Source organism: Rhinopithecus roxellana, chromosome 19, assembly GCF_007565055.1.
Source record: "Rhinopithecus roxellana isolate Shanxi Qingling chromosome 19, ASM756505v1, whole genome shotgun sequence".
Taxonomy (NCBI): domain Eukaryota; kingdom Metazoa; phylum Chordata; class Mammalia; order Primates; family Cercopithecidae; genus Rhinopithecus; species Rhinopithecus roxellana.
The window spans coordinates 33,573,041-33,596,781 of NC_044567.1; the positions used below are offsets into that span (position 1 = coordinate 33,573,041).

The following is a 23,741-nucleotide window of genomic DNA, read 5'->3' on the forward strand; positions in this document are numbered from 1 at the left end:
AAAAGTATTGCTCATTTAATCTTGGAGGCCACTTGGAGGAGCACAGCGTCTTTGTCTTGCCCTGGGTGAGCACACCGAGGCCCAGAGTTTGATGATTCCTTCAAGGTCTCAAAGCTTTTCTTGTTCACAGTGCTTGGTGATGTATGCGGTTGGTTCTCAGTACGGTTTGCCAAAGGGCTGCTCTGATTCAGGAGGCTGAGGTGCACCTGGGAATGTGCATTTCTAACCTTTTCCCAGGTGATGCTGAGGCCACTGGTCCAGGGGCCACCTTTGGCCGTCGTAAGCTGCTAATTAACAACATGAGTCACTTTTATCTGGTCCAGACTTGTCGCTCCCCCCTGACGGAACACAGAGCTCACCGTTTCCCTCTTTCTCTCATCGCCAGATGAGGTCCAGAGAACCCTTAACCCCAGCACAGGGCCCAGCACCAGCAGCACTTCACCATGTTTGCTGGTGAACTGATGGGTCGTGTGATGCTGGGTGAGACAAGGATGGCTACAGGAGAGGCGGAACTGGCCAAGTCTTTGATGACCATGTGAAGAAGCCCCCAGCCCTGAGGGTGAGAGGCCAGAGCCTCCCGGATGCTGAGTCCAGGCCAGGAGTCTGGCCAGGAGCTGGTCACTGGTGGAGCTAGAGGCTTTTCAAGTGCATCCTGGGACTTCTGACCTTCCTTCCTGACACTTCGCATCCCCAGCTGCCGGTGAGTCACCTGGGAGCTTCGAAAAGTCCCGATGCCCTGGCTGCTGGACCAACCACATCAGAGTCGCTGGGCTGCGGCCAGCTTGTAGCAGCTACTCAGGTGTTCGCCAAGGCTGAGAACCACATATTTAGAGTCACTGCAGCATGGCAGGGGTGGGGGTGGGAGAACAGGAGGCTTGGAAAAGGAACCTTGAACAGCCTCAAGAATATCAGGCACAGCCTTGGGAGGGGACCCAGCCCTGCCCTTGTGGTCAGCTGCCTCACCTGCCTGGGCCCCTGGCTGCTGCCCACAGTGGAGGCCCGTACATACCACTAAGGCCCAGGCAGTGCGGGTACCCTCACGCCACAGATCCGCAAGCTTGGCTCTCAACCAGGGAGCCATGAAGCAGGCTGGGAGAACAGGGCTCTGCAGGAAGCCAGGGCTCTATTGAGTTTTCCAAGGCAGCTCTGTGGATGTGAGGCTGCTAAGTTATAAGACTGGACGGAGAGGATTCTCGCTAGGGAAAAGCTGAGCCAGGAGCAGCCTCTAAGCCCCACGCTGGGGCAGTGTGGCTCTGCAGCCTGAGTGCCTGGGTTCAAATCCCAGCTCCGGCCCCGGCTGACGCTGTGGCTTGACTGTCTTAGGTGAAGGGAGAGTAACAGGAGGGGATGATGCAGGCAGTTTGCTCTGGAACACAGAGCAGGCGCCCCAGGCAGGCTTGCTCTAACTGTGGCCAGCTCTTTCCTTCCTTAGGAAGTGGTCCCCAGACTCTTCTGAAGGTGCTTCCATCAGTAAACAACTTCTGAGGATTCCCAATAGATGTATGTGTATAAATTACACTCATGGTTCTAAAAAACGTCAGAACACACTCTAGAAAAAAACTGCATTCATGAGATACTATACTAATAGATTATGTATATTATAAAAAACATAATAAAAAATAGACATTTTAAAGGGATGAGATCAAAATATAAAGAGAAAATTCCCATATGTTCTTCCTGCTGCCCCTAGGGTGTGTGCGTCCATCTTTGGGGACCCCTGAGGGAGGCCCTGGAGCCACTGAAGAGGGCGGTGGTCGCCAGGGGCCTGGAAGATGGAGTAAGGAGGCCTGGAGGGACCCCAGGGAGGCTCCGGGGAGGCAGGGATCGGGGTTACAGCTCTGCGACGCTGGGGAAGCGGAATCTACGGGCGGAGGCCGGGGTACCGTGCGGTCCCGGGCAAGTGGAACGCAGTCCCGCGGCACCCACAACGGAGGGGCCCGGCGGCGGGGCCCGGGGGCCCGGGGAGCCAGGGCATGGGAATCCGGGGCAGAAGGACCGAGGGCGCGAAGCTTGGGAGCCAGGGGACTTGGGGCCCGGAGAGTCGCTTGAGCCTGGCTCCGGCAGCAGTCGTGACAGGTCCTCCACCAGGTGCCACTTCTCCTGAACCTGCTGTGAGGAGAGCAAGTGGCGAGTTGCAACAGGCGCCGCTTCCCACGAGCGGGTGTGAGGACAGCAGCAGCAGCAGCTCCTCTGCCCAAGGGCCAGCCCGCACCCAAAGTAGCCAGAGGCCATGCCCCGCCCGAGACCACACCCTCCCAGGGCCACGCCCCACCAGGGTCCCGCCCCGATGCAGCCCTAGACCACGCCTTCAAGAGTCCTGCCCATAACGCAGCCAGATACCACTCCCTCCATATACCCGTCCGAGACCACGCCCTCCAAGGGCCCCACCCCCAACACGCCCTGAGACCCCACCAGGGTCCCACCCCATGCAGCTCTAGACCACGCCCCCTAAGAGTCCGTCCCCAAGCAGCCCAAGGCCACGCCCCCGTTAAAGGCCCCACCCTGAGGCCACGCCTTAGCGATGTCACTGTTCCGCCCTCAGGTCTATTAAACCCCTGTTCCCAAGCCTAAAGTCGTATCTTTTTTAAAATTGTTTTTGCTTTTGGAAACTGCGTGTCGCTCTGTTGCCCAGGCAGGAGTGCAGTAGCAAGACCACAGCCCACTGCAGCCTGACCCTCTCAGGCTCAAGCGATCTTCCCACCTCAGCCTCCGGAATAGCTGCTACCACAGGCACGCGCCACCACGCCCAGCTCATTTCTTTGATTTTTAGTAGAGACGAGGTCTTGCTATGCAGCTTCGTCTCAAACTCCTGAACTCAAGCACTCTTCACGCCTCCGCGTGAGCCACTGCACTCAGCCATATTACCCTTTTTTTTTTTTGAGACCGAGTTTTGCTCTTGTTGCCCAGGCTGGAGTGCAAGGGGGTGATCTCGGCTCACTATAACCTCCACCCCTCCGCCTCCTGGGTTTAAGCGATTCTCCTGCCTCAGACACCCCAGGCACCCGCCACCAAGCCCAGCTAATTTTTTTTGTATTTTTAGCACAGACAGGGTTTCACTATGTTGGCCAGACTGGTCTTGAACTGCTGACCTCAGGCAATCCACTCACCTCGCCCTCCCAAAGTGCTGGGATTACAGGCGTGAGCCACCATGCCATTTTATTTTATTATTTATTTTGTTATTTTATTTTATTTTATTTTCCCACTCTTATTGCCCAGGCTAGAGTGCAATGGCGTGATCTTGGCTTACTGCAACCTCCACCTCCCGGGTTCAAGCAATTCTCCTGCCTCAGCCTCCCAAGTAGCTGGGATTACAGGCGCATGCCACCACGCCCAGCTACTTTTTTTGGTAATTTTTTTTTTTTGAGACGGAGTCTCGCTCTGTCGCCCAGGCTGGAGTGCAGTGGCGTGATCTCCGCTCACTGCAAGTTCCGCCGCCTCCTGGGTTGATGCCATTCTCTTGCCTCAGCCTCCCTAGAAGCTGGGACTACAGGCGCCCGCCACCACGCCTGGCTAATTTTTTTGTATTTTTTGTAGAGACGGGGTTTCATCATGTTTGCCAGGATGGTCTCGATCTCCTGACCTCGTGATCCGCCCGCCTCGGCCTCCCAAAGTGCTGGTATTACAGGCGTGAGCCACCGAGCCCGGCCACATTCTCTTTTTAAAAAATTAATTACTTATTTTTGGTGGAGACCGGGGTCTTGCTTTGTTGCCCAGGTTGGTTTTGAACTTATGGCTTCAAGTGATCCGATCCTCCTGCCTGGGCCTCCAAAGCACTGGGATTACAGGCAGAGGCCCAGCCCCTAAAGTCATGTCTTACCAGGTCTGGTTCCCGGTACCAGGAGCCTGAGCTGTTCTCTTCCTCCCCTTCCCCATCTTTACCCTCAGCCTGAGGCCACGCCCTCCAGTAGGAAGAACCTGCCTGATCCACTCAGACCTGTCCCAGGCCCTTGGCCACACAGAGGGAAGGGTTTCCACTGAAGCTGCTGTCCTCTTGCCAGCCCCGAGGACACTCACCCACACCAGCTGCTTCCGGAGCCTGTGGATGTCCCTGGCATTGGCCTGGGTCTGGGAGATGCACACCGTCAGGACGAGGCTTGGGTCGGAAGGGGATTCATGGTCAGTTGCCCCTGGGGCCACAAGCACCTCTCCCTGCCTTCCTCTCTCCCCACCCCAGTCTCTACAATACTCGGTACTGGGGTTTTCTCACTGCACACTGCTGTATCTGAGGATGGGACCCTCCTCTCCTTCCTCGAAGAGCCCCTCATCCCCTCATTGCTGGCACAGCAGTACCAAGAGCTCAGCAGCTGTGGCTGCCCAGACATGGTGCTTCCCCAGTGATCCTGCAATCCCCACGGCAGCCCAGAGGGTGGGCCCAGGAGGTACCTGCCTTTCAGGGGACCCTGCTTCCCTTGGCTTTCTGCATCTGGCTCCTGGTTGGGGGTGCACAGGCTCACCACCCCTATGGAAGGAAGGACCTTTCCCTCCAGGTGCCCCCTCCCATGGCCCCTGCTGCCCTGAGCACCTGAGCATGATGAGGAGGGGGAAGCTGAAGGCATGGGAGCCCAGGTAGTGGAGGGCACGCTGGCCAATGGGTGGGAGCCCAAGGGCCACCAGCTCCGGGACCACTTGCCAGGGGGCTGAATAGTTGGTGAAGAGGCCGCAGTCCCAGGAGGAGTGGATGCTGGAGAGAGATGGCCAAGGCGGGCTGGCATCAGGGTCCTGGGTGAGGAGCTACCCCTGCCATCCTCTGGGTGCCCCCCTCCTCTTCCCCTCACCTGCTAACCACATAGCCCAGGGGCACTGCAGCCAGAAGCAGGCCCAGGAGGAGCACCAGCTGGAAGAAGAAGGTGGAGCTGGAGGCGCGGAAGGGCCTTGAAGATGCCCTGGAGTTCTTCAGGAGGGTGTACTGGGGGCGCAAGCAACAGCAACAAGGAATCAGAGAGTTATGCAGACCCTAGGAGGCTGACGCCCAGGAAAGGGGGCAGGAGACGAGCCCTGCTCAAGGCATCCACCCAAAGGCACGAACCCCATACCCCCCAGCCATGAGCTGACACCTTCTTGATGTAGAAGGTGAGGAAGAGGAAGACGCTATTCAGCAGGGGCAGCAGGGGGCAGTAGAAGAGGCCCATCCAGGTGACCGTCTGCCCCGCCACGATGTCCAGCACATTCTTGGGGACCAGGAACTCCTCTCGTTCCAGCCAGGCCCAGAACCGGCCTGAGAATCGGTCCACCAGCAGCCTGCAGGGATGGGAGGGTCCAGGTACCCACCACTCCAGACAGATGCGTGGGCCGTATTGGCCATAGCCACAGCCTGCCACTCACTCCCGGGCTCCATACTGGACCCGCTCACCCTTGGCTGTAGCCACTGGCCACCCCCAACATGCCCGTGGCACCCCCACCCTTCTGGAGGCGTCACCCCAGGGCTCACCTCCGAGGCAGGGTGACCAGGAAGGCGAAGGCCACGGTGAGGAGGAAGTTGAAGATACTCAGCTTGTACAGCTCCTCCCCCACGGAGTTCTCCCAGCACTGGGGTGCAGGGGAAGGGGACCTGTCACCACTCACGGCCCCCCGGCCCTCCCTTCCCTTAGCCTCCTGTGGGGGGTCTCTGTGGTACAGGTGCCTTGCCTGGTGTCTGATAGAATCGTTAGGTTGAAACCCAGGCCTTGAGGATGGGATTAGAGCAGGAAGCCCCACAGCCAGGACAGCCACGCTACACCATGTGGCAGCAGTGGCGCCCCCTGGAGGTGTGCCATGGTGCAGGCAGTCCTGCTCACAGCTTCTCTCAAAGGTGACTAAAGGGGCAGGAACAGGGCTCTGCACAGTTTGAGGGGAGCTTTTGGGGAGAAGGAAGGGAGAGACAGGCTCCGCCGGGCTGCCAGCCACCTGATAGTCACAAGCGTTGTAGCCGTAGGACTCACAGCTGGTCTTGTCTCTGCCAATGCACAGTATGGTCTGACCCAGGGAGAAGGAGAACATCCCCAAGCTGGCCAGCTTCAGCACCACGCACCTGGGGGTAGGGACCTTGTCAGGTGGAGGGGCCCAGGCACACAGGCACCGGGCTCCCCCCAGGCTACAGGTGTGGCTGATGTCTTGAGTGGGATCATGTTGTTTCCTGGGCCCAGTCTCCTTCCAACCTGCTCTGTCTGTGGCAACGTGGTCCAAAGTGTATTCTCAGAGTCTGAGTCTCCAGGTGATTCGTGGGAAAAAGGGTTCTGTGGGGTTTTTTTTGTTTGAGTCTTACTCTGTCACCCAGGCAGGAGTTCAGTGGTGTGACCTCGGCTCACTGCCACCTCTGCCTCCTAGATTCAAGCGATTTCTGACTAAATTTTGTATTTTTAGTAGAGACAGTGTTTCGCCATGTTGGCCAGGCAGTTCTCAAACTCCTGACCTCAGGTGATCCATCCACCTTGGCCTCCCAAAGTGTTGGGATTACAGGCGTGGGCCACCGCGCCCGGCCAAGGGTTCTGTTTTTAAATCAGTTTGAGAAACACTGCACAGTCCAGCCACGTTCCCCCACACCCGGTGTGGAGAGGCACATGCAGCAAGCCCTGCGGTGGAGAAGCCTGTGGCCTTTTCAGGATCCTGACTGCAGGCAAGCTCCTCCTTTCCTCTGCCGCCTGTGGACATCGAAGCCCACTGACACGAGCTTGCATGTCATAAACACGTGCCACACATAGGTACTGCACAATGCATGACCAGACCAAATAGGTGAGATTGTCTAAACGAAACATCATCGCATGCACGTTATCTGTTTTTGCCTTTTTTTTTTTTTTTTTTTTGGAGATAGGGTCTCACTCCATTGCCTAGGCTGGCGTGCAGTGACGGGATCACAGCTCCCTGTAGCCTTGACCTCCTGGGCTTAAGTGATCCTCGCGCCTCAGCTTCTCTAGTAGCTAGGATGGTGTGGCAACATGCCCAACTAATTTTTTTGTAGCTTTTGTAGAGACGGGCTCTTGCCATGTTGCCCAGGCTGATCTCAAACTCCTGTGATTCTCCCATCTTGGCCTTCCAAAGTGTTGACCTTACAGGTGTGAGTCACTGTGCCTGGCCACGTGTTATCTCTGAGGGAACATTCCCACTGCTGATACAGGGCTAGAGAGTGGATGGGAACAGTGGTTCTCCTGTTGGCGGAGCTAGGGGTAGGTGAGAGCTTGTTTGTTTGTTTGTTGAGATGAAGTCTAACTCTGTCACCCAGGCTGGAGTGTAGCAGCACGATCTCGTCTCACTGCAACCTCTGCCTCCCAGGTTCAAGCGATTCTCCTGCCTCAGCCTCCCAAGTAGCTGGGATTACAGGTGCGCGCCACTGCACCCGGCTAAGTTTTTGTATTTTCAGTAGAGATGGGGTTTCACCATGTTGGCCAGGCTGGTCTTGAACTCCCAACCTCAGGTAATCTGCCTGCCTCGGCCTCCTAAAGTGCTAGGACTATAGGCATGAGCCACTGCACCCAGCTGGTGAGAGCTTTTTAACTTAGAGACAGGGTCTCACTCTGTCACCAGGACTGGAGTGCTGTAGTGGGATCACAGCTCACTGTGTCTTCAAACTCCTGGGCTCAAGCCATCCTACTGCCTCAGCCACCCAAGCAACTGGGACTACAGGCGTGCACCACCAAGGTCCGCTAACTTTTAAATTTTTTGTAGAGACGGGGTCTTGCTTTGTTGGCCAGGCTGGTCTTGAACTCCTGGGTTCAAGCAATCCTCCCACCTCGGCTTCCCAAAGTGTTAGGATTATAGGCGTGAGCCACTGAGCTCAGTCCAAGGGCTTATTTTTAAAATCTCCACCTTGTTGAACACTTTGAATTTTTAGGTTTTTTTTTGAGACAGGGTCATATTCTGTCACCCAGGCTGGAGTGCAGTGGCTCACTCTACTGCAATGTCTGCCTCCCAGGTTCAAGTGATTCTCCTGCCTCAGCCTCCTGAGTAGCTGGGATTACAGGTGTGTGCCACCACACCTGGCTGATTTTTGTATTTTTAGTAGAGACAGGGTTTCATCATGTTGGCCAGGCTGGTCTCGAACTCCTGACCTCAGGTGATCCACCTGCCTGGCCTCCCACAGTGTTGGGATTACAGGTGTGAACTACCACGCTGGGCCTCAACAATAAAGTTTCAAAGCAAACCAAACACAGCTGACTTTGAGGAAGCAGAGGGAAAAACAGGGCAAGTGATGGGTGAGGGTGGTGGGAGGGAGAGAAGCCGATGGGAGCTCAGGTGGGCTTTACAACAGAATTTCTGTGGCTGAGTGAAGGGTGGAGAAGTATGGGGTCTAGACAGGACCTAAGTACTAAGGCAGAAGTACCTAAGTACAAGGCAGAGCCTGGGGGAGTGGTCCCAGCTGCTCCGGCGGGAGGATCGCTTGAGCCCAGGAGGTCGAGGGCTTGCTTTTGAATTTGCACCTGGTAGGCACAATGCGCTTGATTTTGGCTGGGTGCTTCACCCATGTGAACCTCAGTTTCCTCATCCCTCAAAGGGGGATGAGGATGGTCTGGACTCCATGGGTCACGTGAGGGTTGTCCAGGTAAGGGGAGTAAAGCCTCGGGGTGTAGAAGCTCTGCATGTCCCGTGTTGCTGGTTTTCCTGTGTGCAAAGCCCATTCCCAACGCCCCTGGCCACAGTCCCTCGCTCCACTGAATGGTCAGAGCTTGGTCCAGACTGGCAACTTCCTTCAGAGGTGGGGGACTGGAAAGCCTTAGACCTGGGGCGATGAGGTCGTGTGCTGTGAGGTGTCTACCTGCCTTCTCTTGGGCCACTAGTGAACAGGGAAGCGTCTCAGCTGGGGACCCCAGGTGCCAGGTGACAACCAAAACAGAGCAGCAGGATGCAGACTTGTCCCCACCAAGGGTGGCACTCACCAGATCAGCGTGAGATTGACCTCTGTGTTGGGAGGGTAGTTCTCCAGCTGGACCAGGAATGTGAACAGCAGGGGACCCAGGAAGTTGACCAGGGCGATGACCCCAGGGGGCAGGTACTGGAGCAGCAGAAACAGGGACTCCTGCAGGAAAAGGCAGGTCAGGGGAGCCCATGTGCTGGGGGGCCCCTGTCGGCTCTCTGCCCCCCATGGCCTCCTAAAGTGTAACTCTGGGGCAGGCCCAGAACAGGGAAGACTGTAAGCTAGTCCCTCTGGCAGCCTGGCAGTTGGTGGGAATATCCAGTGGGAGCCCGCCTGTCCTGGCTGTGACCTGTGGCCACGACCGATTGAACTTCTCTGCGCCTCAGTTTCCTCATCTGTAAAATGGGATCATCCCATCTCCCCCTGCAGTTCTGGCCAGGATTAAATGAATGCAGTTGCCTAGCACCTCCTTGTTGTCCTGTGAGTACTTGGTTGCCCAGAAGATGGCGCTGATGGCCCCAACCACCAGAAGCCCGATGAGTATGTTGACCCGCAGGTAGGAGAGCAGGTGGCAGGCCCTCTGGGCCTGAGTCTGCTGCTGCATCAGCTGGAAGCGACGGCCCTCCTCCAGCTCCACCTGCCAGGAAGCGTGGGGACAGGGGCAGCTGCAGGCGGGGTGGGCGTGGGAGGAAAGGGTGCAGGAAACGCTCTCACATGCCGTCACAACCGTTCACACTCACATGCACGGTCACGAACTCTCACACTGTTACGTTCCCAGAGACACTCCGATTCACACATTCACAGGAGTGCTCACCATCACCCATTCAGTCACATGTGCCCTCACACGCACACACATTCACACGCTGTCACGCTCCCACAGGCTCCTACACATGCTCACACACACTGGGACAGTCGCACTTGCTTGCACACACCTGGAGCTCATGGATCTCGCACTCGCTCACACACACCTGCAGCTCATGGATCTCACGCGCTCGCTCGCACACACACCTGCAGCTCGTGGAGCTCACACTCGTTCACACACACCTGCAGCTCGTGGATCTCACGCACTCGCTCGCACACACACCTGCAGCTCGTAGAGCTCACGCACTCGCTCACATACACACACCTGCAGCTCGTGGATCTCACTCGCTCGCACACACACACCTTGAACTCGTTGCTGATCTCATGCTTCTTGATGATGGCTGCTTCCTGCACCCGGATGCAGAAGTCCCAGGAGGAGAAGACCTTGGCGCTGAGAGGTGCCTGATAGCCCTGACCCAGCAAAGTCTTCTGTGGCAGCCCCTTTACCATCCTGTGGGGCAGGAGACCAGCGGCTGCTGGAGGAGGGGCACCTCTACCATCCAGCCTCAGCCTTGGCTCGGCTCTGGGCCTGTGGTGGGGAGGGCGCCTGCAGCCCCAGGTGCAGGTCCTGGTGAGTGAGGAGTCGGGGTAGGGGTAGGGGGGCAGTGGCCCTGTTCCTAAGGTCTGCGGCCAGAGCCTGGGCTGAGGAAGCACCCAGGAGCCTGCTGTGCGGGGCCATGGGCGTTCCTGCCAATGGGAGAGTACCCTGCCAAGGAAAGGGGGATCAGGGAAGATTCCCTCGGGAAGGGTTGAAGGCATGGGCTTCGCTCTCACCGCTGCAGAGTCCCACAGAAGCAGAGGAGCAGGCAGGCCAGCGGGCTGAGGAGGTAGGCCAGGTGGATGCTGTACACCGAGCTGCTCTCAGGCCCCACTCGGTACGCACCATAGAAGAGATAGGTGTTGGTGAAGGCCTGGGGACAGCGACGAAGATACCCAGCCCGGGTGAGCGCCAGGCTCAGCTCAAGTGCTTTCCATATATGATCTCGCTAGCCCCCGTGCAATCCCCTCATCAGGTAGGGAGTGTCCCATCTTACAGAAGCCCACAGAGGTTCGGCAACTTGCCCAAGGTCACAGGGCTTTGAGAAATAGAGCCAGGACTGGAACCCCGGAGCCCCCACTCCATGGCTTCCCAGGATGAGGGTGGGGAAGTGCTGCTCCCGGAGGCCGGGGCACTTTTCCCCTTTTGTCCCTGGCACCCCCTACACCAGCTGGGCTCCGAGGACCACGGGCAGGTGTCCATGAGTCTATGTTGGGCACAGTGGCCTAAGCCTCTCTCCAACCCCACCACTGGCCAGGCCAGTCTGTCTAGGTAAGGCCATCCCCTGAGGAGCCCAAATGTCCCTGGAGGAGTAGAGATCCTCTTAGACTTGTGGCCCCTGAAGCCAGTTCCCTGGGTCTCCCAGACTCTGGACCATAGCCAGGACAGACCTCACTCACCCTGCCAGTTAAAACATGCCAAAGTTGATTGTGGAACCTCAAAACGCCAGGCTGGGACTGGCGGCTGCCAGGGCACTGGAGGGCTGTTGAGAAGGAAGGAGGTCAATAGAGAGGGATTCCCCAAGGCATAGATGAGGTTCTGCGGCTACTGCTCCGTAACCCCCAGCCCTGGGGAGGCCTGAGCAGAGGGCTGAGGATGTGTCAGAGGTGTGCCCCACACAAGGTGGGGTCAGGGAGAGAGCCCCGGGGCCGGCACGGCAGGACCACACCCAGGGTTGTCCCCACGCTCTAGGCCCTGGGCCAGCCCCTCATGGCGCAAGTGGGCACTGGAGCACTTCCCCTGGTGGGTCGCGCACTCACTCAAGTTCAGGGCGGGGCCTGGGTCAGGGGGGCGGAGCCAGGCCAGGGGCAGCAGCACGAAGCTTGTGGTGAGCAGCAGGCTCAGCAGGTTGAGTAGCAGCAGGAAGCGGAGGAAGGTGAAGTAGGACCGGATTCCGGTGCCGAAGAGGCCTGCAGGGAGAGAGCAGGGTGGGTCAGGGAGGCTGGGGCCGGGCTGAGAATCCACGGGCGGACCCACCGGACGGGGTGACAGTCACCTGGGGGCGCTGCGGGGCTCGAGGTTCGCGGTGCCCGCGGGCGGAGGGGGTGGGAGGGGGAGGGGCTGATTTGTCGGGGGACCCGGGCGAAGGCAGGTGGGATGATGCCACCCTCCTTTTTCCGATTTGGGCAGTGGGGCTCCACAGAGGGCAAGGGGAGGCGCGGTTCGCGCGGGTCCTACCCCCGATCTCGTAGAGCGCCGCCTCCCAGAGCCCAAGGCCCCGGGCCAGCCTCTGCGCTGCCTCCCGCAGGCGCCTTTCCACCGTCTGCCGCCGGCGCTGCCACCTCTGCCAGCGCAAGGTCTGCACCCCCGCGGGCTCCCGCAGCTGCCTGGACGGGGGTGGTGACAGGGACGCCCCTGAGTCACCCGCCCTGCCCACCTGGGCCAGGCAGACAGGGTGTTCCCACCCCCTCCGACGGGGCAGCCTCGCAGCAGCCCCCCACCCACCGTCCGGCGCCCGCGTGGCACCCACCAGATGAGGCGCTTGTCCATCATGGCATAGGGCAGCCCGCGCACGGGCGTCCCGGAGCAGCGCAGCCGCTCCATCTCTGCCTCCCACAGCTCCTCGGGCTCCGGCACCCCAGGGGCCCGCTCCGATGGCAACGATCGCGGCGGCAGCATCTCGGCAGGCGTGGGTGGAGGCTGGGGCGCCTGGCTGCCCATGGGGGGGATATGAAGCCCCAGGTGGATGAGCCGCAAGGCCTTGGCCCTGGCCTCTGTGCACTCTGGGCTGGGGGCGGGTCCGTCCTTCCCCTCTGCGCCGGCGTCGGGGCCTGGGTTCCTGCAGCCCTAGAGTCCACTTGCCCTGGTCTGCCGCTTTGCCGCCTCCCGGGCTCAGAAATGAGAGAGAATCCTGCTGGGGTCGAATTCGGGCCCAGTCCCGCTCCAACTCTCAGAGGGGGACACAGCCACGGCCTCAGTCTCCCCATCTGTCAAGGGCATGGAAAGTCGAGGCCGTCACAGGCAAAGCCAGGACCTGCTGCACCCTGCACCCATCTGTGCCTGTGCCCACCTTCACCCTGAGGAGAGACAATTCCTGCTCTTCTCCACTTGCCAGTTTGCCCTTTGGGAAGAGCCTGTGTCCCAAACCCCACAGTTCCTGGGACTTGGCATCTGTCGCATCTGACTCTGGATGGCCGGGGACCCCCTTCTGTCTTCCTTCTAGTGGTCCAGCCTCCAGGCCCAGGTCTGGCCAGATACCCCGCAAGCCCCCGATGAGGACCTGTGGCTACAGCCCCAGCCATGGGGACGGGAGCAGGGACCCACTGCTGCCCTTGTAGGGCTCTAGCTGGCCCTCCACAGCCCCTCACCCTCTGCATTCTCCCTCCACTTAACATCCAGCTCACCTGGGGACCTAGGGACCGAGTCCCTGGAGGAGTCCCCTTCTCAGAAGACTCCTGACAAGCCAGGCAGGGCAGTGAGGGAGCCCAGAGGAGGGGTCACGTGACAGGAACCCCAGCTTCCCTCTCTACTACCTCCCTCCTCTCCTCCCACCCCATGGTTTCCTCTGCTCTAAACTGAGGCCGAGCAGACACTTCCTGTGGGCCCCAGAGATGCGGAGGTGAAGGTAACAGGCGTAGGCCACTTAGCCTCCCCGGGAGCTCTGTGCACGCTGGGCTGCAGGTGGCCCGCCCTTCCTCTCTGCACAGGAGTCGGGGCCTGGTCTTTTGCAGCCCTAGGGTCCACTGTCCCGGTCTGCCCCCTGGCTGCCTCCAGGGATGCCCAGCCTGTGACTGAGGCCCTCTCCGTTCAACCCCTTCCAGCCTGGAGAGGCAGCACCTGACCTCGAGGCCCGAGTTGGGAGCCTGACATGGGTGGGGATACGGATGGCGGGGTGCAGGGGCCAAACTCTTTATCTGCCTGCCACAGAGCCCCTGGAGGGTGTGATAATGGCAGGATGGTTGGCTTCCCTGAACCTGGCTGCTGGGTTTCCAGATACTCTTGGTGCCCCCCGTCATTGGCGCTATCATCTGCCAAGGCCCAGGCCTAGCACCTGGCCCATAGCTAGTGCCCAGGAATTGGCTCCATTCATGCTCTCCCAGGCTAGATGTTTAAGACATAGTTTTGCCAATTCCCTGTCCTCGGGCCCCTGCGAGGCCCGCAGCCCTTCCTCTCTGCTCCCTCTCCACCTGCTATAGGGCCCAGTCACCTCAGGTTGAATGTTCATAGGTTTTTCTGCCTCTCTGCCCACCTCCTTCCTGGTTTCCAGACTTCTTTGTGTGTCAGCCCCAAGCTGTGTGCTGGTGCTGGGCACACAGTGGGCTGGGGTAGGAGGGGGCACAGAACTACAAATGTACATGTCAATAGGAAGTGGCAGGTGCTCCACCAGGGTTCAATCTGGGGAGGCTCCACAGAGGAGGTGGCATTTATGCAAATTCAGTGTGGGTATGCAGAGAGGGGGAAGCAGTGGGAGGAGAGGCAGGGGCTGGGCCTTCATGCTGGGGTGCCACTTGCCAAGAACCAGCTGGGGTAGCCATCTGAGGACCACACTGGCAGCTGTAAAAGGTCCCAAGCTTCGCCCCTGCCTGGTCCTCGCTTTTGCCTGCCTGCTCTCACCTGCAGCAGCGCCCTGTCCTGCCCTCCTGGGCTCCAGCTCACATTCACCCTGCCTGTTTCATGGCCTCTCGCCACCAGGAATGATCCTTCCAAATGGGCTTGGGGTTAGGGGTGCCATCTCAAAGCCAGTTTCCTCCATGGAGTTCCCAGGTGGACCACCAAGTCTCCTGCTTTGACTGGGGGCGCCCAGATTAACCTCTCACAGCCTCAGTTTCCTCATCTGTGAAATGAGAGAATATCAGTGCATACCTTCCTGGCTCATGGGAAATAACAGAAAACAGGGCAATGGGTACAGCACCTGGGGACGGTCACGTATGTGTCAGCATGTCCTCCTTTTCATCCCCCTCCTCTCCACACAGCACACAGGAAGTGAGCCAGAACTCTTGCTAGATAAACAATGAACCCTGCGCAGGTGTCAGTAGGGGCAGGTAACCAGGCTCCCCAGCGGAGGTCGGGAGAGTCAGCAGGAGGCTTGCGGTGGGAGGGTTGCCTAATCTGGCGTGAGAGACTGTTCCTGGGGCTTTCAGCGGCATCTTGGACAATCCCCAACTATGGGGAGCAGATGGGTCTCGAAGTACTGCCCCTTTTTGGAACTTGGGGAAACTGAGCCTCACAAAAATTGGATACTTCAACCGGGGACTGGAATGAATCCAGACACTCCGCCCGCCGTGGCCCAGCTCAGACCTCAGGAGGAGGGGTCGGAAGTTGGCAGGGGAGGAAGGCACAGTCACCGCGGGGCGCCCGGAGGGGAGCAGGGACGCCGCGGGCGGGGCCGGGTCACGTGATAACCAAGGCCCGCCCCCCACGTGGGCCGGGAGGTGCGGCTACCCCCAGGCCCCGCCAGAGCTGCGACTGGCCCAGTCGCCCCGTGGGACCCTTTGCCACTCCCTCGGGAAGGAGAGCCGAGCCCTTAGTTCCCGGCGGCCCTTGCGGGGCACAGGTGAGCCGTGGCTGCGCGCGGCCCCTCCCTCCCGGCGCCTCCCAGGTGAGCAGCCGCGATTCCGGCCCCGGGTCCTGCCAGCCCGGCTGCTTATCATGCGGGGACAGCGGAACGCCCCCCTGAATTTCTTTCGGCCTCCAAGGCCACTTGGTAGCCGAGTTCCCTCCCCGGGTGCTCCTGGAGCTCCCAGGGCTTGACTCTCCGGCTCGGACAGAGCTGGGAGCGGCAGGAGCGCGGAGGACAGAGTGGGGGGGCCAAATCTGCAGCCCCCACCCAGATCCCCCAGCCGAGCTCCGGGGCACTGGGAGGGGAGGGACAGGGAGGCCGGCTGGGCGGGTTCAGTGGCCCCCGAGTTGCAGCCGCCCTGGGCTCCGGGGCCAGGTTGCGGTTCTTACTGGGTAGCGGCTGCTCCCGGGGGGCTCGCTGCCGGATGGGGTGGGGGTTCCTGGAAACGGGCGCCACCCAGCCCTCCCCACCTGGCTCAGGGCTCAGGAATGGTACGCCCGGAAACTCCGCTGGACTTTCCTGGGCCTCGGGGCGGGGCGCTGGGGTGCCGGGTCCCCGGGTCCCCTGACCTTAGAAGGGCCTGTCTGGAGGAAGGGATTCCAGCTTTAGGGACTGGATGGGGCGTCCTTAAGCCCCTCCTTGGGCAGCTGTCCCGTGTTAGGCTGGGTGGGGGCCGCCTCGAACCCAGCTCTGTACTGGTTTTCCCACCTCTTTGCTCCTGCTGGAGGGAGGGGGTGGTGTGGGGCCTGGACCCGAAGATGGCACCCTGGACACTGAGGGAGGGCACCATCTGGCCCTGTGACTGGCACCCCTGCAAGGAGCTGCTCTGTCGGGGCACCCAGGCTTTGCCTGTCCGAGGAATCGCCCTTCAACCCGGCTGACTTTGAGCCCTGAGTTCCTGAGAGTGAAGGCAGGACTCGCTGGTGGCTGGGAGCTGAGTCCTGGCTCCACTCCCATAGGGTGAATAGGCCCTGAGCCCAGGGCCCCAGGCAAGGCTGCTCTGGTTACAGTTGTGCTGGGTGACGCAGAGCCAGGACAAAGGAGGCCTGTTGAGGTCCTGGCCACCCCTCCCCAGCTGGCCGCCCTGGGATGATGGAATGCAGGGGAGTGGGTCTTCTGAGAACATGAGGACCTTGGCGCCCTGATGGGGGTGGCATGGAGTGACCGCTGTGTGTGGGGGAAGAGCCTCCTTTGCTGCTTCCGCCTGGGGCTGGGGGCGGTGAGGGCTCCAGCAGCTAATTTCCTCTAGAGGAAGTGCTTTGGGGTCATAGGGCAGATGCAGAGACGGCCTCCAGCCTGCCCTGCCCTTTCTCTCCAGAAAGGAGGTGTCTCTGTGCCAGAACCCTGGGAATGGAGGTCCTGAAAGGGGCTGTGTCTACAGGCACCCCACCTCTTCCCCATTTCCCAGGGACTGGCGACATCAAGGAAACAGATGGGGAACTGCAGACCCCACACCCTTCCTTCCTCTCTCCCCTTTCCAGACACTGGAGGGGCCCCATTCCATTCTGGCATGAGACTTATTTGGTGCCTGACCACGTGTTTACCTGGGGTGGTAGGGGGGCAAACAGGACTGCCTGGGCTGTGAGTGGCACCTCCCGTGGTCCCCCCGGGAATGGCCGGGGTGAACGCCCACCAGGCATTGAAGGCCAGCCCTGGCTCTGTGCCCCTGTCTCATCAGATGGGCAGCAGGAAGCTCCGAAGGTGGCGCCCAGGCTCTGAGCTGCCCTAGGTCTGCAGACTAGTGGGCGTTGGCCAGAGACATGGCCCAGCCGCTGGCCTTCATCCTCGATGTCCCTGAGACCCCGGGGGACCAGGGGTAAGTGCTCTGGGGCTGGGGGCTGGAATGTTCCACCCCTCACGGAGAGGTCACCTGAGCAGGGGCCGCTGGAAGGAGAGAGGCGGCTGTATCCTGACCGTCCCCCCAACCCCCTCAGCAGCCAGGAGCCCAGCCCCTACGATGAAAGCGAAGTGCACCATTCCTTCCACCAGCTCATCCAAGAACAGAGCCAGTGGGTGGCCCAGGAGGGGCTGGAGCTGCAGCAGAGAGAGCAGGAGGCCACAGGTGAGCCCAGGTCTGGATGCTGGGCAGTGTGGACCAATACTTGGGTGCCCCAGCCCCTCAGGACGGGTCTCCCGGCTCTGCAGGCCTGGGATGGGGTGGGAGATACTGTGGCCAACGGCATCTCCAGGACCCCTGGCGAGTCTTTCTTGTTTTGTAGGGAGTGGCCAGCAGACGCTCCGGCGGCCCGAGGGCACCCAGAGCACGGCCACACTCCGCATCCTGGCCAGCATGCCCAGCCGCACCATTGGTGAGTGGGACCCCCAGCCCCTGGGGCTGGGCTGGGCTTCCCACCAGGTATCTCCCTGGGTAGCGGCTGCTCCTGTAGCTCAGAGCCAGGCCGAGGGCGGGCTCCTAGCCCACCCCATCTGTCGCTTGGAGGCCCAGCACAGCCCCATGTGGCCCTCTTTGGGTTCTAAAAATGACTCCAGAGTCGTCATGGGGTAAAAATAGGCTTTCGGAGCGCAGTGGTGCCCGAAGTCTTTGTTGAAAGGATTTTCCTGGGTCCTGGGAAGGGATGAGGGATGGGGAGGCCTGTGGTGAGCCCTTCCTGAAGGGAGGGAGGCCTGGCCCTGCCTGGCCTGGCCCTGCCCAGCTGCCTCCGTAGGCCGCAGCCGAGGCGCCATCATCTCCCAGTACTACAGCCGCACAGTGCAGCTTCGGCGCAGGAGCAGCCGGCCCCTGCTCGGGAACTTGGTCCTCTCCGCCCGGCCCAGCCTCCGCCTGTACGACCTGGAGCTGGACCCCACAGCCCGGGAGGAGGAGGGTGAGTGGGCATCGGAGCCCCAGTCCCAGGTGGACACCGGCCTGAGGTGGGGTGCAGGAGGCCAGCCTGGCCAGGGCGGGGGCTGGGGTGCTGCAGAGCCAGAGGTCCCTCTCCTATCCCTTAGCAGCTTCCTGAAGGCTCCCCCGTCCCTCTGTAGGGACCCGTGGGGACAGGGAAGTGGGGGTCTTACAAGCATCCTGAAGTGCTGGGCAGGTTGTGGCCCTGGGCCCTGAGTTGGGGACTGTGTAGGGGAAACAGGCCCCTCTGCGCTGTGAGCTTCTTGCTTGTTGCAGCGGCCGACTGAAGCAAACACATGGATTGGTGAATCAAGCTCAAATGAGGGCACCAAGGTGTCTCGGGATGGCGCTGTGGGGACGCACAGGCCTGTCCAGGGTTCTGGCTGCAGGTGGCAGGGAGGGCACTTGAGGATGGGCAGGACCTGCCTCTCCCTCTCGCAGAGAAGCAGAGCCTCCTGGTGAAGGAGCTCCAGAGCTTGGCGGTGGCACAGCGGGACCACATGCTTCGAGGGATGCCCTTAAGCCTGGCTGAGAAACGCAGCCTGCGGTGAGCAGCCCCGCCCCGCCCCGCCCCCGCCCCTGCTTCTGCACCCCCAGACTCACTTCCTCAGCTGGGCTGGGTGGTGGGGGAGAAGGGGCTAAGCCGGTGGGTGACTGGTCTCCAGGAAGGAGAGAGGCCCCTTATTGGTCCAGGCACTTATGGCTGCCTCTGTCCCCAGAGAGAAGAGCAGGACCCCGACGGGGAAGTGGAGGGGCCAGCGGGGCGGCGGCGGGGTCTTCTCCTGCTGTGGCCGGCTCAGATATGCCTGCGTGCTGGTAGGGGCCCCTTGTCTGCCCTGGGGCTGGGGCGGCTGGGCAGGGCTGGGGTGGCCTTGGTGCCTCCAACGGCCTCACCCTCATGGCCTCTCTGCCTGTGCCAGCAGGCCTTGCACAGCCTGGGGCTGGCGCTGCTCTCCGGCCTGCAGGCCCTGACGCCATGGCGCTATGCCCTGAAGCGTATCGGGGGCCAGTTCGGCTCCAGCGTGCTCTCCTACTTCCTCTTCCTCAAGACCCTGCTGGCTTTCAACGCCCTCCTGCTGCTGCTGCTGGTGGCCTTCATCATGGGCCCGCAGGTCGCCTTCCTGCCCACCCTGCCAGGCCCTGCCCCCGTCTGCACAGGCCTGGAGCTCCTCACAGGCGCGGTGAGGAAGCCCTAAGACTGGGGTACAGGGGGGTGCCTGTCTTTTGCTGGCCTGGTACCATGTCCCCTTCTTGTCCCAGCTTCCCTGGGTCCCCAACCCTTGGCCCGCTGTGACTCCAGGTGGCCACAGCCAGCTCCCCGCCTCCCTCTCAATGTCCCTTGATGCCCATCGTGCTGGGGTTCCCATGGGGCTGGGAGGCCCAAGATTGTTGTGGCCATGGGCCCTCCCTGTTTCCCTCTCGGCCCCTGCCTGGCCGCCTCCTGCTCTGCCTCTGTGGCTGTCAGGCCTGAGGGTGGGATGCGGCGTGGGGAGAACCCTGACTCACTGGATCTCCCTGTGGCAGGGCTGCTTCACCCACACCGTCATGTTCTATGGCCACTACAGTAATGCCACGCTGAACCAGCCATGTGGCAGCCCCCTGGACGGCAGCCAGTGCACACCCAGGGCGGGCGGCCTGCCCTACAACATGCCCCTGGCCTACCTCTACACTGTGGGCGCAGGCTTCTTTATCACCTGCATCACCCTGGTGTACAGGTAACGTCTCCATCTCATGACCTAGACTCCGAGCTCCACTCATCTATCCATTCATCCTTTTGCCCGTTCATTGATTCTTCCCTCTTTCCTTTCTTCCTTCTATCCATCTACCTGTTTGCTTTCATCTACTCACCTATCCAACTATTTACCCATCCACCCATTCATCCATCCATCCACCCATCCATCCGTTCATCCATCCACCCACCCATCTACCCACTCAATTCACCCACCTGTCCACCCATTCATCCATCCACTCACCCATTCATCCATCCACCCACCCATCTACCTACTCAATTCACCCACCCATCCACCCATTCATCCGTTCACCCACCTATCCACCCATTCACCAACCTATCCATCCATTCACCCATCCACCCACTCATCCACCCATTCATCCATTTACCCACCCATTCACCCACCCATCCACCCACCCATCCACCCACCCATCCATCCACCCATCCATCCATCTATCCACCCACTCATTTACCCACCTATCCACCCATTCACCCACCTATCCATCTATCCATCCATCCACCCATCCACCTATCCATCCATCCACCCACCCATTCACCCACTCAGTTCACCCACCCATCCACCCATACATCCACCCACCCATCCACCCATTCATCCAACTACTCACCTATCCACCCACTCATCTGCCCACCCATTCATCCACCCATCTACCCACACATTTATTCACCCACCCACCCATGCATCTATATATTGCACAAACATTCTCCGTGTTCAGCTCAGGGCAGGATGGTAAATGTCCTAGCGGGGCTTGCTGCCTCTGGGAGAAGATGAACCACTGAATGGGCTGGGACAATCCAGGAGGCTTAGCGGTGTTTCCCGGTGTTATGGGAGCACTGGGGAAGGAGTCAGGCTGCTTCCCAGGGGAGGCGGCACTTGTCCTGAGAGGGGAAGGTTAGATAAGAGTGGGGATGCATAAGGAAGCAGGGAAGATGTTTTGGTCATTGGGACCAGCAGTGCAAAGGGCCTGAGGTGAGCCCAGCATCTTCTGGTCCGTGTCTCACTGGGAGGCCACCAGCCAAGTCAGTGGTGAATGCAGCCCTGCCCCCTCTTCTAGGCAGATGTGGCTGGTGTAGAGGGCTGGTGGCAGTGCAGGGGCATGGCAGGAGGCCCAGCCAGGCCCCAAATGGCTCCCGAGTGGGTGGTTGGGGTCTGGCTGCCAAGAGCATCTGGTCTGCCTTCTCCCCTTGGCCTCTGACCCTCAGCTTGTCGGTTGCCATGTCTGTGTCTGCTTCTCCCCAGCATGGCTCACTCTTTCGGGGAGAGCTACCGGGTGGGGAGCACCTCTGGCATCCATGCTATCACCGTCTTCTGCTCCTGGGACTACAAGGTGACGCAGAAGCGGGCCTCCCGCCTCCAGCAGGACAACATTCGCACCCGGCTGAAGGTGAGTGGCCCTGGAGCACCAAGCTGACCTGCCCAGCTCCCTGCAGGCCTGGCCCTGGGTCCGCTTAGGACCATGTGGCCAGAACCGTGGTCTGGAGGGAGGGCCATCTGTCCGGGAGCTGAACTCGGGGCGCTGGGCAGGCGTGGTCTTCTGTTTGCGGTGACAGGGCAGGCCCTGAGTTTTTCGCTGGTACACACCCCTCAGTTAGGGGCTGCCTCTGTTGTCTGCTAGCGGCTAGTAGCACCATGGCCCAGTGAGCACCCGGGAGCCTGCCCTGAGGCCTCAGGCCCCAGCTGACACATGCTCCCTGGCTGGTGTTAGCTTGGTGGCCACAGAAGCCCAGTGGGTGAGGACTGTCATTTTTTCTGTGGCTCAGTGAGAAGACTGAGGCATAGAGGCCAAGGCCCTTGCAGAGGTTGCGGGGCCAGGAGGCTGCAGAGCTGGGCCTCGTGGAACATTCTCTGCCTTTCTGGGGTTCTGTGCTTCAAGGAACTCGGAGCTGTGACCTGTCATGAGCCACTTCATGGGGGGCTTCTGGTCACTGGGGGCCACCCACAGCCACAGGGAACAGGAAAGGACCCCTAAGCCAGGCCCCAGCCCCAGCGGGCAGGGCTGGTGAGGCAGCTGGAGAGGGGTGGAGGCAGGCCTCGGAAGTGAATGTGGCCCAGGCACAGGGGCCTCTCGGCAGGGGACTGGGTCCTCTCTGTGTCTGGAGGGAGGGCCCTCAGCAGATGAAAAGGCAGGTGGGGCATGGAGGACTGACCCTCTGTCCTGGTTCAAGCCTCCTGGTGTGTCTCATGTGTGTTGTGTGCCTTGTGCTGTATCTGCACATCTGCACGTGTCCGTGCTCTGGTGTGGGTGACGGGGACATGGTGCCGCCTGCAGGAGCTGCTGGCTGAGTGGCAGCTGCGGCAGAGCCCCAGGAGCGTGTGCGGGAGGCTGCGGCAGGCGGCTGCGCTGGGGCTTGCATGGCTGCTGTGTCTGGGGACCGCGCTGGGCTGCGCTGTGGCCGTCCACGTCTTCTCAGAGTTCTTGATCCAGGTGCGGGGATGGGGGGAGCCTGGCTCTTGCTTGGAACGTGTCCCCAGCGACTCTGGGCACTGGCCCCCTGGGGAGGCAGCCTTGCCTCCCCTCCTCCACCCAGCCAGCCCAGGGTGCCATGTCCGCTGCGCCCTGTGCTGGGGCTCCCTCCCAGCCCCACTTCTCGCCTTTTCCTATCTCACGGCTTTTTTTTTTCGGTTGCTGGTTTCTTTTCCACTACCCGTGCCCCTCCCCGCTTCCTGTGTGGTTTGAACTTGGGGCCTGGGGAGGGCCAGGTCTTGGAGGAGGGAGGTGCTGCCTGCCAGTTCTGCCCCGGGCCCCTCCCTGTAGCTGCCCCCTCCCACCACGAATGGGGGGCTTCCATGACACCAATCGCTGCAGAGTCCGGAGGCTGCTGGCCAGGAGGCTGCGCTGCTGGTCCTGCCCCTGGTGGTTGGCCTTCTCAACCTGGGAGCCCCCTACCTGTGCCGTGTTCTGGCCGCGCTGGAGCCGCATGACTCCCCGGTGCTGGAGGTGTACGTGGCCATCTGCAGGTGTGTGGCCGCACATGGAAACGTCCTTTGGTGCTGGAGCTGATGCTGGTCGTGTAGCTCTGGGCATATCCAAGCCTACTTAGGAAGAGGCCGGTGTGGCCGAGCCCCTGGTGGGGGCCCTGGGGTGCATCTTCTGTCCCCTGCACCCGCCCCTCAGCCTCTGCACCCTGCCCTCTGCAGGAACCTCATCCTCAAGCTGGCCATCCTGGGAACGTTGTGCTACCACTGGCTGGGCCGCAGGGTGGCTGTCCTGCAGGGCCAGTGCTGGGAGGACTTCGTGGGCCAGGAGCTGTACCGGTTCCTGGTGATGGACTTCGTCCTCATGCTTCTAGACACGCTTTTTGGGGAACTGGTGTGGAGGTGAGGAGGCCCTGGGTGGGCTGGGTGGGGAGCGTTCTCCCCTTAGTGGCTGGTACGCGTGGCTGGGAGGTTCTCAGGCCTGGACCTTTCACATCAGGGCCCTGTGTCCCCACCCTTCAGAGGAAGACTCTGGAAATAGAACCGAGCTCACGTTTAGATTGGAAAGGAAAACAGGTTTCAAAGGGACATGTATGGCCAGGCGCGGTGGCTCACGCCTGTAATCCCAGCACTTTGGGAGGATGAGGCGGGTGGATCACCTGAGGTCAGGAGTTCGAGACCAGCCTGGCCAACATGGCAAAAGCCCATCTCTACTAAAAATATGAAAATTAGCCGGGTGTTGGGGCGCACACCAGTAGTCGCAGCTACTCGGGAGGCTGAGGCGTGAGAATCGCTTGAACCCGAGAAGCGGAGGTTGTAGTGAGCTGAGATTGCGCCTCTGCACTCCAGCCTGGGCGACAGAGCAAGACTGTGTCACACACACACAAAAAAAGCGACATGTATATCGCACAACCTCAGTCTAGGATACAAAGGTAAAACAGGCAGCAGCGAATGGACAGCGGAGGGACATTTAAAAACTGTTCCAGGTATTCCGCTGCGGGTTCTGGCATGTC

At 60.5% G+C, this 23,741-nt stretch overlaps 2 protein-coding genes across 20 annotated transcripts in view; one reads left to right on the plus strand and one right to left on the minus strand.

Annotated features, from left to right (window-relative positions):
* On the minus strand, nucleotides 1–13,957 carry TMC8 (transmembrane channel like 8). Of its 8 annotated transcripts, none has more exons than XM_030923606.1 (16): nucleotides 13,067–13,187; nucleotides 12,193–12,649; nucleotides 11,901–12,049; nucleotides 11,483–11,632; nucleotides 11,123–11,205; nucleotides 10,460–10,596; nucleotides 9,989–10,136; nucleotides 9,291–9,461; nucleotides 8,847–8,986; nucleotides 5,884–6,007; nucleotides 5,429–5,526; nucleotides 5,055–5,238; nucleotides 4,776–4,906; nucleotides 4,388–4,681; nucleotides 4,015–4,093; nucleotides 1–2,109 (listed from the first exon to the last, which is right to left on the minus strand). In XM_030923606.1, the coding sequence occupies exons 2-16, from the start codon at nucleotides 12,381–12,383 to the stop codon at nucleotides 1,831–1,833; spliced, it is 2,358 nt and encodes a 785-aa protein (XP_030779466.1). In that variant the 5' UTR covers nucleotides 12,384–12,649; nucleotides 13,067–13,187; the 3' UTR covers nucleotides 1–1,830. The 8 variants fall into 8 exon arrangements, with proteins under 8 accessions (XP_030779466.1, XP_010380214.1, XP_030779462.1 ...); XM_010381912.2 differs by having other exon boundaries at nucleotides 4,523–4,681; nucleotides 13,067–13,186; XM_030923602.1 differs by lacking the exon at nucleotides 13,067–13,187 and adding an exon at nucleotides 13,870–13,957 and having other exon boundaries at nucleotides 5,429–6,007.
* TMC6 (transmembrane channel like 6) overlaps nucleotides 11,545–23,741 on the plus strand; it is an 18,790-nt gene continuing 6,593 nt past the window's right edge. The window contains exons 1-13 of one of the 12 annotated variants that reach the window (XM_030923610.1): nucleotides 11,545–11,650; nucleotides 16,901–17,038; nucleotides 17,157–17,284; nucleotides 17,442–17,531; nucleotides 17,889–18,047; nucleotides 18,506–18,611; nucleotides 18,784–18,880; nucleotides 18,985–19,245; nucleotides 19,589–19,779; nucleotides 21,052–21,196; nucleotides 22,082–22,237; nucleotides 22,619–22,770; nucleotides 22,951–23,130. In XM_030923610.1, coding sequence (XP_030779470.1) covers nucleotides 16,983–17,038; nucleotides 17,157–17,284; nucleotides 17,442–17,531; nucleotides 17,889–18,047; nucleotides 18,506–18,611; nucleotides 18,784–18,880; nucleotides 18,985–19,245; nucleotides 19,589–19,779; nucleotides 21,052–21,196; nucleotides 22,082–22,237; nucleotides 22,619–22,770; nucleotides 22,951–23,130 — 1,721 coding nt within the window. In that variant the 5' untranslated portion in view covers nucleotides 11,545–11,650; nucleotides 16,901–16,982. Of the gene's footprint in view, nucleotides 11,651–14,168; nucleotides 15,262–16,900; nucleotides 17,039–17,156; nucleotides 17,285–17,441; nucleotides 17,532–17,888; nucleotides 18,048–18,505; nucleotides 18,612–18,783; nucleotides 18,881–18,984; nucleotides 19,246–19,588; nucleotides 19,780–21,051; nucleotides 21,197–22,081; nucleotides 22,238–22,618; nucleotides 22,771–22,950; nucleotides 23,131–23,741 lie in introns of those variants that run through there. The other 11 variants (XR_004055063.1, XM_030923613.1, XM_030923614.1 and 8 more) reach the window with 11 other exon arrangements.

Bases quoted from the DNA above. Each gene is read 5' to 3' on its own strand.
- TMC8 (XM_030923602.1), bottom strand. From the start codon at position 12,383: ATGGGCAGCCAGGCGCCCCAGCCTCCACCCACGCCTGCCGAGATGCTG. The intron at 10,137-10,459 runs GTGAGAGCGAAG...CCTGCCCCACAG, and splicing joins TTCTGTGGGACTCTGCAGCG to GATGGTAAAGGGGCTGCCAC. The intron at 2,110-4,014 runs GTGAGTGTCCTC...CTCTCCTCACAG, and splicing joins TCCGGAAGCAGCTGGTGTGG to CAGGTTCAGGAGAAGTGGCA.